At 40.2% G+C, this 20,116-nt stretch overlaps 1 protein-coding gene across 1 annotated transcript in view; it reads left to right on the top strand.

The window, feature by feature from the left end:
- LOC145415024 (reelin-like) overlaps positions 1-19,881 on the top strand; it is a 105,155-nt gene extending 85,274 nt beyond the window's left edge. The window contains exons 12-14 of the mRNA XM_080284441.1: positions 9,467-9,699; positions 11,902-12,062; positions 19,781-19,881. Of these exons, the coding sequence (XP_080140567.1) occupies positions 9,467-9,699; positions 11,902-12,062; positions 19,781-19,881 (495 nt within the window). The remainder of the gene's footprint in view (positions 1-9,466; positions 9,700-11,901; positions 12,063-19,780) is intronic.
- The last annotated feature ends 235 nt before the right edge of the window (positions 19,882-20,116 follow it).

Genomic DNA, 20,116 nt, shown 5'->3' with positions numbered 1-20,116 from the left:
TAATCTGTTGAGCTACTATGACAGAGTAACAAACACAATACAGGAAAGGGAAGGATGGGTGGACAGTATCTATTTAGATTTCAAGAAAGCTTTTGACACAGTACCACACCAAAGACTTTTATGGAAGCTGTACCATCAAGGAGGAATTCGAGGCAAACTGTTTTGTTGGATGCAAGATTTTCTCATAAAAAGAGAAATGAGGACAGTACTAAGAGGAAACTACTCATCATGGAAAGAAGTGACTAGTGGAGTACCACAGAGTTCGGTGCTGGCACCAATCATGTTTCTAGTGTACATAAATGATATAAACAGTAACACTGGAAATGAGAGCTATCTGAATATGTTTGCAGATGATGCCAAAATACAAAGGAGAATTACTAGCACAGACTCTTGTAGGGAGCTACAAGAAGAATTAAATAAACTTCATGAATGGAGTAGTACATGGCAAATGGAATTCAATGTGGACAAGTGTCATATAATTAAGTTTGGTAAAAGTGGAAAAAGACCTGATTGGGATTATAAGTTAGGAAATAAAACCCTATACACATCAGAAAGAGAGAAAGACCTAGGTGGGATTATCAATAACAGACTATCTCCGGCTGACCACATCAGCGAGAAGGTACGGAACATGTATACACTGCTTGCAAATATGAGAATAGCATTCACATACATAAATGAAGACATGCTAAAAAGGATAATAACATCATTCATTAGACCAACCCTAGAATATGCATCAGTAGTCTGGAGTCCTCATCTCAAAAAGCATATAGACAAGATTGAAAAAGTTCAAAGGGCCGCTACAAGATGGATACCAAGCTTAAGGGACCTAAGCTACGAAGAAAGACTAAAGAAACTGAATCTACCAACACTACAGGAGAGAAGGAAAAGAGGTGACATGATAATGCTATATAAGTGCATATCAGGAAAGGAGAAAATAGACATTAATGATTACTTAACATATGGAGAAGCATCAGCAAGAGGACACTGCAAAAAACTGCATAAGAAGAGAGGTGATAAAGACGTAAGGAAATTCAGTTTACCAAACAGAGCAATTGATCAATGGAATGCACTACCGAATGAAATAGTGTGTGCCAAAACAATTCACAAGTTTAAGGATATGTACGATAAATATGGTCTAAGACACGGGACAATATTATGGAAGAGTTCAAAAATGATACAGAGACAATTAGGCAAGTAAGCAGTCTGATAGACCAGAGCAGTGATATTGAGGCGAAGATATCACAGGTGAATGAAGTTGTGCAAAGGTACAAAAATGATGTGGAAACCACGTATGCTGAAATGGTGAAAGTAAAGAAAGACTTAGAAACAAGGGTGGAGGAAAAAAAACATTAAAAAGGAAGTGAAAAGAATAATCCAAAACAATCCAAAGTTAGTCAGACATTCAGTAGATATAAACAAATCTATAGTAATCACTGGTATAGAAGAGGAAGAAGTAAAAAACAAGATCACAAGACACAAAAAGGGGATGCCAAATGTAATGAGCTTATTGAAAGAAGTATCAGAGGAAATCTGTAGTAAAGACATAGAGGAACACAAAAGGTTAGGGAAATACGAGAAAAGCAGGACAAGACCTCTAAAGGTAACTTCCCAGAGTGTAAACACTGTGGAGGAGATACGAAAAAATGCAAAGAATCTTATAGAAAAAGAGGAGTTCAAAAATGTATGGATAAAAAGATGCCTACCACAAGAGGAATTGGAATTACTGAAAGAAAAGAGGGAGGAAGCAAAAACAAAAAATGAGGGAAGATCAGAAGAGGAGAACAAATTATTTTACAAAGTAATAGGATTGCAGGTACGAAAGTGGTACACAAACAGGATGGAATAAAAAGGAGGAAGTTAGTAGAACCATGTCATGACAAGTATATAAACAAGATGATAAAGTTGATGTACTCAAATGTGGATGGAATTATATCTAAATTACTAGAGATGAATGATTATGTCAGAGAAAATGAACCACAAATAATATGCCTAACTGAAACAAAATTAACACCAAGGATATCCAATGACATACAAAACTTAGAGGAGTACAATATATGGAGAAGAGACAGAAATTTAAAAAAAAGGAGGAGGAATTATAATATTAACTAAGAAAAATCTAAAAGTCAATGAAATAAAACTAGATATACCCTCACAAGTAGAAATGATTGCAGTATAGATCAACACATCTGAAGGGAAAGTAATTGTAGCCAATTTGTACATGCCACCCAGATCAAACACATGGGAAAGAGACGAATATGAGGACCTGGCAGAGAGTACAATTCAGAGTTTAAGAGCATTACTACATAAAATGGAGAGAGATCGGAAAGAATTATACTAACTGGAGATTTTAATACAAATATAAATTGGAATACTCTAGATATAATTAGCCAAGAAAGCTGTTGGGACCAAAAGCTCCTGGATCTCGTGCAAGAGTTTTTCCTAACGCAACATGTGAGGGAAACCACCAGAAAAATAGGACTTGATGAACCTTCAATGCTAGATCTCATATTTACTAGGCAAGAAATTGATATTGACAGTTTAATATATCACCCTCCACTCGGCAGAAGCGATCATGCAGTACTAAATTACAACTTCAGGATAGCATATGACATAGTTAACAGCAATGAAAGTTACAAAAAGAGCCTAAATTATAAAAAGGGAAATTATCAAGACCTAAAGAAGTATTTCTTAGAAGTTGATTGGGAAAATGAGCTTAGAGGACAAGATTTAAATGTTGTATATAAAAAATTCTGTGAATTTTATGAAATAGGAGTCCAGAAGTACATCCCACAGCACAAAGAAGCAGATGAGAAAATACAGAAATGTTCAATACAGAATGTAAAAAATCAAAAGAAAGAGATTTGTTGTGGAATAGATACAGAAGACACAATAGTGAAAGGGCATATAATAATTACAAACAGGCAAGAAACGGTTATACAAGAATAAGGAGGGAAGCCCAAAAACAGTTTGAGGAGGATATCGTAGATAAAAGTAGTGATCAACCAAAGCTATTTTACAGCTACATCAGAAGCAAAACCAAAGTAAAAGATATAATACAACCCATTACGGACGAGGGAATCACCTACACACAAGAGAAAGATATTTGTGAAGCACTAAATAAGAATTTCCAATTAGTTTTTAGAGAAGAAAAAAATTTTGAGAGGGACTATGTGGAATATGCATGTCCACACATACTACCAGATATACAAATATCAGAAAAAGTAATACAGGAGGAGTTAAGTAAATTAGACAGAGGAAAAGCAAGTGGTCCTGATGAAATTTCATGTTGGGTACTACAAGAATGTGCAAAGGAGTTAAGTAAACCATTATTTTTAATTTTCAAGAAATCCTTGAGTCAAGGAAAACTACCTGATATTTGGAAGAAAGCAAAAATTGTCCCCTTATTCAAGAAAGGGAATAGACAAAATCCACTCAACTACCGACCAATATCACTGACCAATGTTGTAAGCAAGGTATTAGAAAAGCTTACAAGAAAAGCTTGGGTAAATCATCTAGAAGAACACAGTATGATAACAGAAAGACAGTTTTGTTTCAGAAAAGGAAAATCATGTGTTACTAATCTATTGAGCTACTATGACAGAATAACAGACACAATACAGGAAGGAGAAGGATGGGTGGACATTATCTATTTAGATTTCAAGAAAGCATTTGACACAGTACCACACCAAAGACTTTTATGGAAACTGTACCATCAAGGAGGAATTCGAGGCAAACAGTTTTGTTGGATGCAAGATTTTCTCATAAAACGAGAAATGAGAACAGTACTAAGGGGAAACTACTCATCATGGAAAGAGGTGACTAGTGGAGTACCACAGGGTTCAGTGCTGGCACCAATCATGTTTTTAGTGTATATAAATGATATAAACAGTAACACTGGAAATGAAAGCTATCCAAATATGTTTGCAGATGATGCAAAAATACAAAGGAGAATTACTAACACAGATTGATGTAAAGAGCTACAAGAAGAATTAAATAAACTTCATGAATGGAGTAATACTGTACATGGCAAATGAAATTCAATGTGGACAAGTGTCATGTAATCAAGTTTGGTAAAAGTGGAAAAAGACCTGATTGGGATTATAAGTTAGGAAATAAAATCCTACACACATCAGAAAGAGAGAAGGACCTAGGTGTGATTATCAATAACAGACTATCTCCGGCTGACCACATCAGCGAGAAGGTACGGAACATATATACACTGCTTGCAAATATGAGAATAGCATTCACATACATAAATGAAGACATGCTAAGAAGGATAATAACATCATTCATCAGACCAACCCTGGAGTATGCATAAGTAGTCTGGAGTCCTCATCTCAAAAAACACATAGACAAGATTGGAAAAGTTCAAAGGGCCGCTACAAGATGGATACCAAGCTTAAGGGATCTAAGCTACGAAGAAAGACTAAATAAACTGAATCTACCAACACTACAGGAGAGAAGGAAAAGAGTTGACGTGATAATGCAATATAAATGCATATCAGGGAAGGAGAAAATAGACATAAATGATTACTTAACACATGGAGAAGCATCAACAAGAGGACACTGCAAAAAACTGCATAAGAAGAGAGGTGATAAAGACTTAAGGAAATTCAGTTTCCCAAACACAGCAATTGAACAATGGAATGCACTACCGAATGAAATAGTGTGTGCCAAAACAATTCACAAATTTAAGGATATGTACGATAAATATGGTTTAAGACACGGGACAGTACGAGCTTGACTCATTCCTGTAAAGATACAATTAGGTATGAACAATTAGGTAAGAACACACAATGTAGAGAGAGAGAGAAACACACACACACACACACACACACACACACACACACACACAATGGAGAGAGGAGAGAGAGAGAGAGAAACACACACACACACACACACACACACACAAGACTTGTTCAAACAGAAAAGAGAACCAATACGGAAAAATGCGCTCAGTCAGCTGAGGTTTGTTTACAGCATCACAGGGAGTGTAAGTACATACTCTTTACTTTTAGTATTGCAAAATTGATACATACTTTAGTAAAGCAAATTTGGAAAAGAAAAGGGATTAAGGTAGAAATCAAAATGATGACTTCTACCAAGAACTGGTTAATGTGGAGACTCACAACAGACTTGTTGAACGTGTAAACAAACTAGAAATGGCTTTCAAAAATGAAATTGATGAAATAAAGAAGCAGATGCACTTGCAAAAGGAAGAAATAGAAAAACTAGGAAGGGAGGCCAACAAGAAAGACACAACCATCAGTGAACTAACAGTGGAATTGAGTACACTTAGGAAGAAAATGAGTGAAATGGCAAGTACAGTAGTCAATCACGAGAGTATTATGGAAGAGTTCAAAAATGACACAGAGACAATTAGGCAAGTAAGCAGTCTTATAGACCAGAGCAGTGATACTGAGGAGAAGATAACACAGGTGAATGAAGCTGTGCAAAGCTACAAAAATGATGTGGAAACCACGTATGCTGAAATGGTGAAAGTAAAGAAAGACTTAGAAACATGGGTGGAGGAAAAAAGCATTAAACAGGAAATGAAAAGAATAATCCAAAACAATCCAAAGTTAGTCAGAGATTCAGTAGATATAAACAAATCTATAGTAATCACTGGTATAGAAGAGGAAGAAGTAAAAAACAAGATCACAAGACACAAAAAGGAGATGCCAAATGTAATGAGCTTATTGAAAGAAGTATCAGAGGAAATCTGTAGTAAAGACATAGAGGAACACAAAAGGTTAGGGAAATACGAGAAAAGCAGGACAAGACCTCTAAAGGTGACTTTCCAGAGTGTAAACACTGTGGAAGAGATACTAAAAAATGCAAAGAATCTTATAGAAAAAGAGGAGTTCAAAAATGTATGGATAAAAAGATGTCTAACACAAGAGGAACTGGAATTACTGAAAGAAAAGAGGGAGGAAGCAAAAACAAAAAATGAGGGAAGATCAGAAGAGGAGAAGAACAAATTATTTTGCAAAGTAATAGGATTGCAGGTACGAAAGTGGTACACAAACGGGATGGAATAAAAAGGATGAAGGCAGTAGAACCATGTCATGACAAGTATATAAACAAGATGATAAAGTTGATGTACTCAAATGTGGATGGAATGGTATCTAAATTACTAGAGATGAATGATTATGTTAGAGAAAAGGAAAGTCATGTGTAAGTAATCTGTTGAGCTACTATGACAGAGTAACAAACACAATACAGGAAAGGGAAGGATGGGTGGACAGTATCTATTTAGATTTCAAGAAAGCTTTTGACACAGTACCACACCAAAGACTTTTATGGAAACTGTACCATCAAGGAGGAATTCGAGGCAAACTGTTTTGTTGGATGCAAGAGAAATGAGAACAGTACTACGAGGAAACTACTCATCATGGAAAGAAGTGACTAGTGGAGTACCACAGGGTTCAGTGCTGGCACCAATCATGTTTTTAGTGTATATAAATGATACAAACAGTAACACTGAAAATGAGAGCTATCTGAATATGTTTGCAGATGATGCAAAAATACAAAGGAGAATTACTAGCACAGACTCTTGTAGGGAGCTACAAGAAGAATTAAATAAACTTCATGAATGGAGTAATACATGGCAAATGGAATTCAATGTGGACAAGTGTCATGTAATCAAGTTTAGTAAAAGTGGAAAAAGACCTGATTGCGATTATAAGTTAGGAAATAAAACCCTATACACATCAGAAAGAGAGAAGGACCTAGGTGTGATTATCAATAACAGACTATCTCCGGCTGACCACATCAGCGAGAAGGTACGGAACATGTATACACTGCTTGCAAATATGAGAATAGCATTCACATACATAAATGAAGACATGCTAAGAAGGATAATAACATCATTCATTAGACCAACCCTGGAATATGCATCAGTAGTCTGAAGTCCTCATCTCAAAACACACATAAACAAGATTGAAAAAGTTCAAAGGGCCGCTACAAGATGGATACCAAGCTTAAGGGACCTAAGCTACGAAGAAAGACTAAATAAACTGAATCTACCAACACTACAGGAGAGAAGGAAAAGAGGTGACATGATAATGCTGTATAAGTGAATATCAGGGAAGGAGAAAATAGACATAAATGATTACTTAACATATGGAGAAGCATCAGCAAGAGGACACTGCAAAAAAACGGCATGAGAAGAGAGGTGATAAAGACGTAAGGAAATTCAGTTTCCCAAATAGAGCAATTGATCAATGGAATGCACTACCGAATGAAATAGTGTGAGCCAAAACAATTCACAAATTTAAGGATATGTACGATAAATATGGTTTAATACACGGGTCAATACGAGCTTGACTCATTCCTGTAAAGATACAATTAGGTAAGAACACACACACACACACACACACACACACACACACACACACACACACACACAATGTACAGAGAGAGAGAGAGAGAGAGAGAGCATTAACTTTAGGAGGTAAGCGTACTGTTGCTTTGTGAGTTAGAAGTACCCTATTAACCTTTGGCCAATTCTCAGCCACTGTGGAGCTGCACTTACTGACCACCTCATGGGGTTGCTATAAGGGAGACTAATTTCGCCCATAATGTCATCTGTGAGAATTTAACCCCTGTTGATATAGTACTTTATTTTTATAATACTCAAGATTAGCCGTAGCATCACCTCCTGAAGTCAGCGTCGCAAGTCCTGGGGCGCCCTAAATGTGGTGTCCCGTGAGATTTTACTTTTTTAGTTCATGTTTCTCTAGGGATAATTTTGAGTCAGACATGGTATATGAATATAGATCCAACTCTCAGCCGTTACGGAGGTGCAATTAGTAATGGCCGTGTGGCTGACTATGGTCTCTTTCTTAATTAACCCATAAGGTTATCAATGGCTCTGGAACGGTTGAGAACTGGACTCATGTTGATACAACATTTTTTACTCATTCTCCCTAGAATAAGAACCCGAAGATTCTAGAAAGCTTTGCTGGACACCTTGTGTGTGTGTGTGTGTGTGTGTGTGTGTGTGTGTGGTGTATTATCCAGTAGCCTACCATAAATGGTGTTCTTTGAAGCATTGTTTTGCAAGCTAACAAAGGAAATTATGATTGAATGATCATGGTTTTCATGCCGTTTGTGGGAGAATTTGAAATTTTAATTAATTAGCACATAGTTAAATATCTTGAATACAACAACTTAATTAGCGATAGATAATATGGTTTTCACCATGAAAGTTCCACCATTGACATGCTCAATCTCCTGACTCTTACCATCCATCAATCAATCGACCTACATGGAGAAACTCATGCAGTAGCTCTTGATATTTCTAAAGCTTTCGACAGAGTATGGCACCGATCCCTGCTGTCCAAACTCCCTTGCTATGGACTAACGACTTTTGTTCCTCTGCTTTCCTCATATTTTAGCGACAGAAAAATAAGAGTAAAAGTAGATGATGTATATTCCAATTTCCACTTAGTTAACACCGGCGTGCCACAGGGATCAGTTCTGGCGCCAACCCTGTTCCTGGTTCATATTTATGATCTCTTATCTGTCACCCACAATCCCATCCATTCATATGCAGATGACTCAACACTTCACAGTTCATTCACACTCAGACCCCAATTACAAAGTCTAATATCTCTAACTCTCAACTCAATACAGCCATCTCCATATATCAAGACATATCTATGATCAGTGAATGGGGACAAAACAACCTTGTCTCATTTAATGCTAGTAAAACCAAATATATACAGTTTACCAATAGACAGATATTTCCAGATTCGTATATTACCTTCAGTGCTACTATTATTCCCATCTCCAAAAGTATTGAAATTCTCAGCGTCTCACTTAACAGTGCCCTCAGCTGGACCTCTCATGTCAGATTACTTGATAAAACTGCCTCAAAGAAACTTGGATTATTGTACAGAGTCCATAACTTCTTCACTGACGAGCGGTTAGCTATAATTTATAAATCATGTGCGCTCTCAGCTTGATTACTGCTCACCCTTGTGGAATGGACGTGGAGAGGTTGCATTAAAACAACTAGACTAAATTCAGAACAAAGCTGTTGGAATCATTAATAACCCTGCTAAGGAATGTTACCTCTCTTGCATTATTTAACAGATATTTTCATGGCAAATGCTCCGATGAAGTTGCATCCATTGTGCCACCTCTCCATGCCCTCCCTTGTGCTACACGGGCATCTGGTAGCAGTCATGACTGGAATGTCACACAGCCATATTGCTGAACTTCTGCCTGTCAGAATTCTTTCATTCCCTCAACTGTATTTCTCTGGAACTCGCTTCCCCAGAGTTGTTTCCCTCCAAACTTCAACCTACAGCTGTTCAAGTCCAACTGTTACAGGTATTTTATGAATCTGGTGTATAAATTTTTTTGTTTAGTCATTTGTTTTACCTTCCTTTGTTCTGTTATTTAAGAAAAAAAGTAACAACACGGGCACTACTGCCACGTGTGGTGTGGCCAACAGATCAGCGTTGGGTGTGAGGGTGGCACGGGTGTGGACACTGGAGCAGGTGCGGGTGAGCCTGTGTTGGTGGAGTTCACACGTGATGGTGGGGTGACCTGGGCCCTGGTGCAGCCCGGCTGTCCCACTGTGGCCCTGCACTGCCACGGACCCACCGAGCCCAGTGTGTACCGGCCGGGCCATCATGGACCCTGGACCCGCGTGCTCCTGCCCATCGACCACCGCCTGGCACAGGGGTCAGTCCTCACTTGTCTGGACCATACCACTTCCATTTCTGTCACAATTTACGGTAAACAGTGCCGGACCATACAACCGTTGGACTTAACCCTCATTGGCTGAGGATTTCGTAACGCCAGTTCCTAATTCATTTATTTTGCTCATTATACCAAAATATCTTCTTGTATATAACTGATGTAAAGTATGTCCGTACTAAAACGACACATATAACATGCCAGAGAATATGAAAGATTAATATTTGAAATGAGTCGCTAAGGAAGAGGTGCTACGAAATTCCTTTACCAAGATGAATTTGGAGGAACAGCTCACCTATTTAGCCTGTGAGGTTCGCAGTTACATTCTTCAGGCTTTAAAATACTCAAAGTAAAATTAATACGTGTGGAACTGAGTCACTGTGTGTGTCACATGTATCCTCATACAAACTTCTTCCACTTATTTTACTGTATATCTCAATGTCTCATGCAGTATATTCAGTTATAATTCCACACCATTCAGTCTTCCAGGTCTCTCTCCTGTTATTCACTCTCATAATCTGTATATTTTCACAGTCCTTTAATGTGCATTACTACAGTGTGGCCATACCATATAAGCATAGTTTCATTATGTTCTAATCTTCATCTTCGCTGCTTCGCATTATCATCATCACCATCATCATCATCAGCAGCAGCAGCAGCAGCAGCAGCAGCTGCTGCCTGTGAGTGCAGCGCAGTATAAACACTTTTCCCACTGCTCACACTCAAACCAGCTTTTTTTTTTTTTTTTTTTTTTACTTTGTTCCATCAGTTTCAGCAGATTTATTGATTTCGAAACTACGTCTGATTTGCAGCTTCTGTCTACTTTTCCTCTTTATTCTATCTCAGGGTTAGCACATTAATTTTGTTACCTTGGTTGTTTATCTGTTTTACAACATACGTGACCGGTCATATATCGATTTTTCATTGTACGCACCTGATCTCGTTAACCGTCTTGTCAGTAAAGTTCTGTAGTCACCCCTCAATAAATCTCCAAAGAGCACACGTATGATAACCTTTTGCCTTTGTAGTTAGTCTTCAGAAGTTAATATGTGCATACTAGTTTCCAGTCCTTGGCTGTACGTATCTAAACTGGTGCTGATCGGGAATCTACACTTTGTGATGCTGTGCACCTGGAAGGAGCAGCTGCGGCACCCATTCGGGAGTCAAACCTCCTCATACGCACATTTCCCTGCACCTGGCTATGGGGAGGATCCTGGTTCGACCCTGATGAGGCGCTGTCTACCACAGGGGGTCGCTGGTTCCCTACAAGGTGTATGGTACTGTACTGTATCTATAGGACGACTCCTCAGAAGCAGTTGCTTAACTGTGGTCGATGGGTCTGCCAGGCCAAATTGACCGGGGTTAAGCAACAACAGCAACAACAACAACAACAACAACGTGCCTAAATTTGTCAGCACTACTCTGCCTACTCAGCACATTTATCTACTTCTACAGGAAACCTTTTATAAATGATTCCACTAAATTATTACAAATTAAGTTGCGTACTAAATATTATCGATGGTATGGCTACCTTCACTTTTTTCCCTCCAAATTGTCCCCTTATCTTTCACTTACGTCATTGATGCATATTTTATACTGTAGTCCTGTGTGTGTGTGTGTGTGTGTGTGTGTGTGTGTTTTGCTGTTATCAATATGTTTATCGTAAGGGCTAACTGAAAATCATACAATAACGAAATGAATGAGTTGGCGGTAGGGAAGACTGGAATTAAACAGTAATTATGTGCATGTTGTGGACAGTAATTAACCTGTTTTTGACAATGAACTCGTTTGTATTTTTTCCTTGACTGTCATGCAGTTTCGTTCACCCTACGAGAGTGGCCAAGCACTCAAGAGGATAAGGAAGACTATAAATGCTAAGCAGATTAAAATCATTTTATATAGGAAGAATTTTTAAGAAGGATACTGAAGTGGTGAGAGATGGCCTAAATCCCTCTCTTTCTTGCCATCGTCATCCTAACTCAGTTTGCTATGTTCACACCAGGCGGGAGATTCAGAGTAATACTATTTGATATCTTTGAGGACATGCTTCAGGGTAGAAAGGAAACCCTAGTTATAATCTACCTTTCTCTCCTCTGTCGCAGGAGGTTACAATACAAGTGCTGGACGGTGAGACTGTCATATCACTACTCGTGTCATTTTTTCTTCCGGTGTTTTTGGTGGCTGCAGATTGGTTCAGATACGGTGGGTACAGGAGAACCCTGGTGGAACAGAAGAAGGAGAGTTCGCCCTTCGTGACCTGTACATCGGCCCCCCCTGCCCCCGCGCCTGCCACGGCCATGGTCTCTGCACCGCTGCTCACATCTGCAAATGTGACCCCGGGTACAATGGTGAGTTACATCCGCATGTTAGCATCACCTCTCACAAATAACCAGCAGTGAATAGTGGAGATATTCTGATCCGACCAACTCAGTAATTTAATAAATTTGTTACCATTAGCCGTCGCGTGTCTGTGCTTGACACTGAGGTGCCATGAATGATGTGAAATGGTTGAAGCGTGTGGAGGGCAGGTCAGCGCACCGCTATCTGTGGCATGACTAACCAAAGTGGCCTGGGTATAGCTTTATGCAATAAATGGGCCATTTCTTATGGAAATAGTATAACGGCCATGATAATTACACATATTAGATCAATAATATTGACAGTGCAGAGTCCCTTAGAATGGAAGTACGGTCCTTAGCCAAAGTTACAGGAACATTAGTTAGGTAGATTAAACATTCATGAGTGGTCGCAAATGTCCACATCACCTACTGACTCCCCATCAGACAATTGTCATGTTGCCCTCCACTCCGTGTTATGCATTATGACGCCACAAAATAGTAGTATTTTTCTAAACATCATATGATGTTTAATAGTTTACCTCCTTATTAGGCCCTTCTTCCCTCCGTAATATCACCTTTGGGAAAAGTGCCTCCATCGACGGCATTCTTAGGTAGCTTGTGGTGACTTAGTGTAGGAAATTCAGCAACTGTCATGTATAATACTTTATGAATAAACAAAAGAGAATCGATATTAATTATCGATACGTTACAATGTGTTTATTCTATTTTTGTGAGACCCATTATTTATCAGAAGCAGCATTTCTCACAGACAAAGCCTCTTATAATTCATTTAAAATATCACAGCAACCAAAGTACATCTCCAAGAAGCACATTTCCTGTATGCACGCTACCGTATACCTGAGTCAATGTGCAGTGTGCGCACACACACACACACACACACACACAGTTCATTTCATTGACAAAAAGAGTACAATATTTAATATCATCAAGTACACAAGAAACACTAATTTGTCCAAATATATGAAACCTGCTCAAACAAGTGGTGTCAGACACAACAAACCTCGCCCGAAAGCAGTTATTTTATTTTCAACCGTTTTCAAGTTATAGCCGTCTGAATACCTGTGCTCTTGCATTTGACCTTTCAAGGTGGTCTTGGTGCCAAATGAAAGCACATATGGGACTTCCTGTATCACGATAATGGTAAATATCCCAGTCTTCAACCAGTTCCGAGTTATAGTCCCCTGAATATCCGTGACCTTGAGTTTGACCTTTCAGGGTCATTTAAGGTCAGAGGTCATGGTACCAATTAAAAACCCATATGGGTTTTTAATTGGTACAATGAGCTTTGACCATAAGTGACCTTGAAAAGTCAAATTCAAAGGTCATGGATATTCAGGGGGTTATAGCTCGAAACTCATTGAAAATTGAGATATTTACAATTACCAAGTTACAGGAGGTCTCATATGTGCTTTCGTATGGCACCATGACCTTTGAGTGACTTCGAAAGGTCAAACGCAAGATCACGGATTTTTAGAGGATGTAACTTGAAAGCTTTCGTGCCAATGCTTTAGACTTTAATTGTATTCTGACACTAAATTTCAGTATTTAACAGCATTAAAATAACTGCTGGCAGGCAAGGTTTGTTGTGCCTGGTACCACTTGTTTACAGTCTTACGCTTTGACTATGTATCTTGTGAAGTGGAACACTTTCTCTTTCAATCTCCTTTCCTTTCACTGATCCACATGGTGAACAAGAGTACATCTGTTTCATCCTAAATGACCTTGTGTAGCTGATTATCATTATCCTTGACCGTCTTGGAGATATCCCAAATATATCTGATATCATTCGTATAATTAAACCCTCTGTTTACCATGTCAATCTTTGTTCTTTGGACTTCCCCAGTTACAGTCTTATTTCCGTAACCAGTCCTTCTGCTCGGACAGAGCCAGAGGATCCTCCTGAGAAGTGCCATCTATGACACCACGGCGCTGTTTAATGGAAGGTCTTTGGGCAAAACTTTTTTGTTTTTATATTCTCTGGCTGAGAGCCATATATATATATATATATATATATATATATATATACATATATATATATATATAGATAGATAGATAGATATATATGTATATATATATATATATAGAGATAGATAGATATAGATAGATAGATATAGATAGATAGATATATGAATATATATATATAGAGAGAGAGAGATAGAGACATATACGTATATATATATATATATATATATATATATATATATATATATATATATATATATTCATATATCTATATATATATATATATATATATATATATATATATATTCATATATCTATATATATATATATATATCTATATCTATCTATTTATGCATATATATATATACATATATATATATATATATATATATATATATATATATATATATATATATATATATATATACACAGTAATCCCTCCAATATCCGACATAATAGAGCCATAAGCATGTCCGGATAGTGGTCTTGTCCGGATAGTGGGCACCAGCCTCCTGGACTTGTGCTTATGAACCCTAACTCAGAAAAACACCTATACATCTCCCTCTGGACATGCATAGCACCTATTGAAGACCCAAATCACACCAATAAGGGACAGAAAAGACTGAAATAAATGCAAAAGAAGCATAAAATGAGGTTTTTGAGGTAGATTCATACAATATTAACCCCCCCCATCCCGACGTTTTCTGGGCAGTGGTACGCCCCAGTCCTGACATTTTTGGACCTTTTTTTTTTTTTGGCTTAAACATCCGCTTTTGGTGAAAAACATCGAAAATTCATAGAGAAATCGCTCACCTGAGGTTTAAAATACTCAATCCAGGTAGGAGTACCTCCTTACCTTACAGGGTTTTCTATCAGGCTGGCTGCAAAGAAAACGAGTTCTATGGGAGGATAACTATTCCAAACCACTCATAAACGGTATTTATTTATTTATTTGGTACGAATTTATATGTAGTACGAGGGTATATTGGTTTTCAAACGGTAATATAGGCATTATATTGTTTCACTCACTAACTCATCACCATTCCTGACCTTTTTTTGCCACATTACCTGATCATTTCTGACTGTTTCTTCCTCTAATGCTATGTAAACTTTGTCATCCACATTGTCATCGATTGGGGAATCACTCTGGCCCTGAATGTCTTTATTGGCCAGGTCACTGGTAACAGGTGAATTGACAAGGCAATGGCGTGCAGGGGGGGGGGAGGTTATGCGGTGTAAGGCATTGTCCCTGCTTGGCATCTTGTAGAGGAATAGAGGAATGTGTCCCGTGTATACGTGCCAAAAATCACTCGCAAAAATTGACAATTGTGCAAATTAGGGACCTTGCAATGTTGCCGCATAAATTTACGTCTCCGGGATATGAGTGCACATCATGTGAGGACATGAATTCACGTCTCCGGGACGGGGCGGGTTCAACATTCTGGGTACTTACAAGTCCCTGGCTCCTGGACTGGTAGTTATGGACCCTAACCTAGCCTAATTCAGAAAAACACCTCCCTACTGCACATGCATAGCACCTAAAACACAACATATTCACACCAATAAGGGACATAAAAGAGTGAAATGAGGTGTTTGAGGTAAGCATAGTATGGAAAATACAGTAAAGTACAGTAAGAAACATTCTGCCCACTTACAGCAAGTCCATGGCCATCTCGATGAATAACCGCCTCCTCTCAGACTCTGACAGTAAGAAGGGTTTCCTGAAGCACTTGCAGTACACTGTTCATGAAGTCTTGCACTGAACTTAGTCATTCGCACTCAGAAGTCCATTCTCTTCACACTGTGCACTCTTTGTCTTACTTATGCTCCATTGTAATTTAATAAGTGTTGCACTCTGCACTTTAACTCTTTCCACTCATAAAACCAATTTCAAAACAAATCACAAGTGTATTTATGTTAAATTTAGTCCAAAAATTTTGTCTTTTCACTCAAATTTCTACTTTCTTTACAATACTATAAGCACTGTTTTTCTTTCACTGCACAACACTAAATTCCCATGTGGTCTAGTGGAGTAGTTCTTGCCATTTAATCACTGTCAGAGTCTGAGAGTATCGCTGGCAGGTAACTTAGGGGTGCGTCGCTGGGTCGTGGTGATGGCGTACCCACTGCAGACGACTCTGAAGATAGATGCAAACTCATGTCCAGCAGTGACTCCACCGCGGCTATTGTGCTGGGCTGTGGCTTGGAGCATGAGGGCCTGTCTTGGGGAGGCAACAGAGTGGAGCCAGGGCTGGGGACAGCGGGGGTCACGGGCCTGAAAAAGCTGTCAATCGTTGATTGACGCAAGGAACGACAATTCTGACAATTTATGATGCGCTGCCTGAAAACATGCACTTCCTCCACAAGTCCCAAGGGCCCCATCTCTCTGTCGCAGTCCAGGTGTTTCAGGTAGTCCAGAACGAACTCTAGGTGTTCCCGGAGTGCGCTCAACTTGGGGATGGCTGGAGTTGTGTCATGCTGAGAGGAGTCCGCATCATCGTCGCCGTCCTCATCAGAATCTTCAAGCTGGGTACTGACACCTGCAACTGAAGATGCGATCTAGATATCAGACAGGGTCTGATACCCAGGATCACCCTCGTCGTCATCCAACCACTCACGCACTTCGTCCACATCAACATCATCACCATGTGTACATAGACATGCATGGAAGTCATCCTTGTCGAAACCTAGGAAATCATACTCTGCATCCGTTTCGAGAAGCAGACGAGACCAACCATTTTCTAGAGTCTTGACAGGGATTTCCTTCCATGCACTGGCCCAGTTGTAGATTGCAGACTTGATGTAGCAGCGAAGGTTTTCCAAAGTCCGCTGGCCTCGCATGTCCCCTCCCTCCCTGCACTCGTCCTCGTCCTCGAGAACAACCATCACCTCGTCCAGGAACTTCCGTCGGTATAGGCACTTCGTTGCCACGATCACTCCTTGGTCCATTGGTTGGATGAGAGCAGTAGCATTAGGTGGCAGAAACATGCACCTAATGCGGCCATTCTCAGCCACCAAGTCCTTGTCGCACAGGTGGGCAGGTGCATTGTCAAGGAGAAGGAGGGCCTTTACCTGGTCGCGTGGGATTCCCAGTTTCTCCGTCTGGTAATGTATGACCTCCTTGACGATATGGCGGTGGAACCAGTCTTTGAAGATCTGGGCTGTGAACCATGCCTTCAACGAATGGAACCAGATGACAGGAAGGACATCCATCACCTCACGAAGACACCAAGGCTGCTTTGCACGGCCAACAATAACGGGCTTAAGCCAGTGCATGCCGTTAGCATTTCGTCAGCGTTATAGACTTGACCGAGAGTGAGGCCCTCCCTGTTGATCAAGCCCTTCACCTTGTGCCGAAACTCGTCAACTCCATCCTCGTTAGTGTCCAAAGCTTCAGCGTGAGCCTTACGGTTGGTAAGGCCATGCCGTAACTTAAATGCGAAGAGCCAACCCTCGGATGCCTTGAAGTCTAGGGCGTCGTGAAGCCTTGCTAACTTCTCAGCAGCAGCCTTCAGCTCCGTGCCACGTACCATCACACCAGCAGCACGTTGCTGTCGATACCAAATCAACATGGAGTGGTTGACTTCAGCAAACTTGGGAGTATACCGTACATCACCTTCCTCTCCACATTGCGTTTGCTTTTCGATGAGAAGTCAGCCGTGTACTCCATGAGTTTGTCTCGGGATCTCTTAATATCAAACAAAGTAGATCGGGCCAGGTTAAACTCATGGAGGATGCATGAAGAAGACCGTCCCGCATCTACTTTCTCCAATATCTCCTGCTTCTTCTCCATAGTCAATACTACTCTTTTCCTCTTCTCAGGTGATGGGGCCATCATCACACACACGAAGGAGAGGCACAAGAGCAGCAGGAGTGCCTGCAGCAGATAAGGGATCACCACAAAAGCGAGCACGTGGGCAGCCATGACGACGAGTGTTCACTCGCGACAAGAGACAAGCGGAAAGTGGGAAGGATGCAGGGGCGCTCTAGCGGACGTCGGAGGAATGAAGCGCCATAACAAAGCTGTCCCACGCCCTGCGCGCCAAGTTCAAATTACGGTCGGGAAAATTTTTTTTTTTTGGGGGGGGGTTTCGGACCATTTTGGGAATATTGGATCCCGGGACGATTATGTCTGGTTAGTGGGGATGTCCGGATAGTGGGCGTCCGGATATTGGAGGGATTACTTATATATATATATATATATATATATATATATACGAAGGGTGATCAGAAAGTAATGACAGTTTGTGCTATAACATGAAAACCTTGAATGATGGGAGGTAGGGGAGCAAGGAGAGTGCAGAGTTGCCTGTCCTTACGAGTTTGAACTTGTCGCCGTATGCCTGACTTTTCTTGTTTTATTGTTGTGAGTCAATGCTTCACTCTTGTTTTTGCTCTCTGGCCAGAAACATGGATTACTCGAAAGAAGGCTGCAGGTTCTACATTTTTACGAGGTGGAAACTGGGAAAGAAAGCAGCAGAGATTCGAGGGGAATTATTAGAAGTTTATCCAGACACTACTCCTTCCCTGGAAACTGTTTCCCGCTGGATTCGTGCTTTCACAGCAGGAAAAACTGAATTGAAAGATGAACAACGCTCTGGACGCCCCCGGACATCCGTGACCGAAGCAACAACTGTCCGTGCACGGTCCATCATTGATGAGGATCCAACTGTAACTCTTAGGTTCTTAGCCTTGGAGCTTGATATCAGTTATGGGAGTGCATATGACATTGTGCATGAACAATTACACCTGAGGAAGAAGTGTTGTCGATGGATACCCCATTTGTTGACTGATGAGCAAAAGGCTGAACGGGTGAGGATTTGTCGTGTCTGGCTTGCTGAATTTGAACCAAATGGTCCAAAACGGTTCTCAGATGTTGCTACTGGAGATGAGTGTTGGATTTCATTCTTCACAACCCGTGACAAGCAGTCAAACATGGTGTGGTTGGGCGATGAAGACCCTCGACCTCAGATTTTGAAGGAAGGATTTCGCAGCCGGAAGCGCCTTTTCACCATCTTTTTCAATTCTCAAGGACCAATATGCGTGGATGTGATGCCTGAAAAGTCCACTATCACAGCCCAATACTACACAGACCAGGTCCTTCCACAAGTCTTGGAACACAAGGCCAACACCGCACCAACCCGCCATCAGTCTCGCCTTTTGCTGCACCACGACAATGCTGCACCCCACAAAGCTCGCCTCACTATGCAGTACCTGGAACAACAAGGTATAACTCTGCTCCCCCACCCACCCTACTCCCCTGACCTGGCTCCCTGTGACTTTTGGTTGTTTCCAAAAATTAAATCTGCCATCACTGGGAAGCAATTTCATCGCATCCAAGACTTGGCACGGACCGTCAATTCAGAACTCCGAAGTATACCATCTTCAGAGTACCACACTTGCTTCATGAAATGGAGAAAGAGAATGGAACACTGCATAGAGGTTGGAGGGGAGTACTTTGAAGGAATGTGAGTCATAGTTTGATAGTTCTTCATGCTAATAAAAGTTTATGGACTCACTGTCATTTCTTTCTAATCACCCCTCGTATATATATATATATATATATATATATATATATATATATATATATGCTGTATATATATATATATATATATATATATATATATATATATGTTAGGGTGGTCCTTATTCTCAAAGTCGTAGATTTTTTATGGGCCACCCAGCACTTTTGTTCCTCTTGGTACAAGAAACTCTCCATACAAAATTTCAGTCTTCCACTTTAGTATTTACTGGTGCCCCGAAGACCCAGAAGTTCACACTCTGTGCCACCTGGGCTGAATACCTCGCCGGCGCACCTAGGTCCCCCTTACACTGTAAGTATTAGCCCCTCATTGGGGGGATGTCATGGGAACAGATCCCCCACTCATTGTTGCCTAGTCTGAGGGGTCATGGTTGCATTTTGGGTGTCTGGGAATCGCTGACAATGAGCCTCTATGACCTGAAACAGGAATTGCCACTGCTCCTCATCTTTGGTGATGACAGGGAACGCAACTCTTCGACAGTGAGGTTGTTCGTGACTTTCAGTGAATGGGTGCATTGCTTGGCTTTCTTGTAGTCAT

This window comes from Coenobita brevimanus, chromosome 101, assembly GCF_032717465.1.
Source record: "Coenobita brevimanus isolate Jiangsu-jjx chromosome 101, ASM3271746v2, whole genome shotgun sequence".
Classification (NCBI taxonomy): Eukaryota; Metazoa; Arthropoda; class Malacostraca; order Decapoda; family Coenobitidae; genus Coenobita; species Coenobita brevimanus.
The sequence above is the reverse complement of the archived record's forward strand: the minus strand, read 5'-3'. Positions and strand labels throughout refer to the sequence as shown.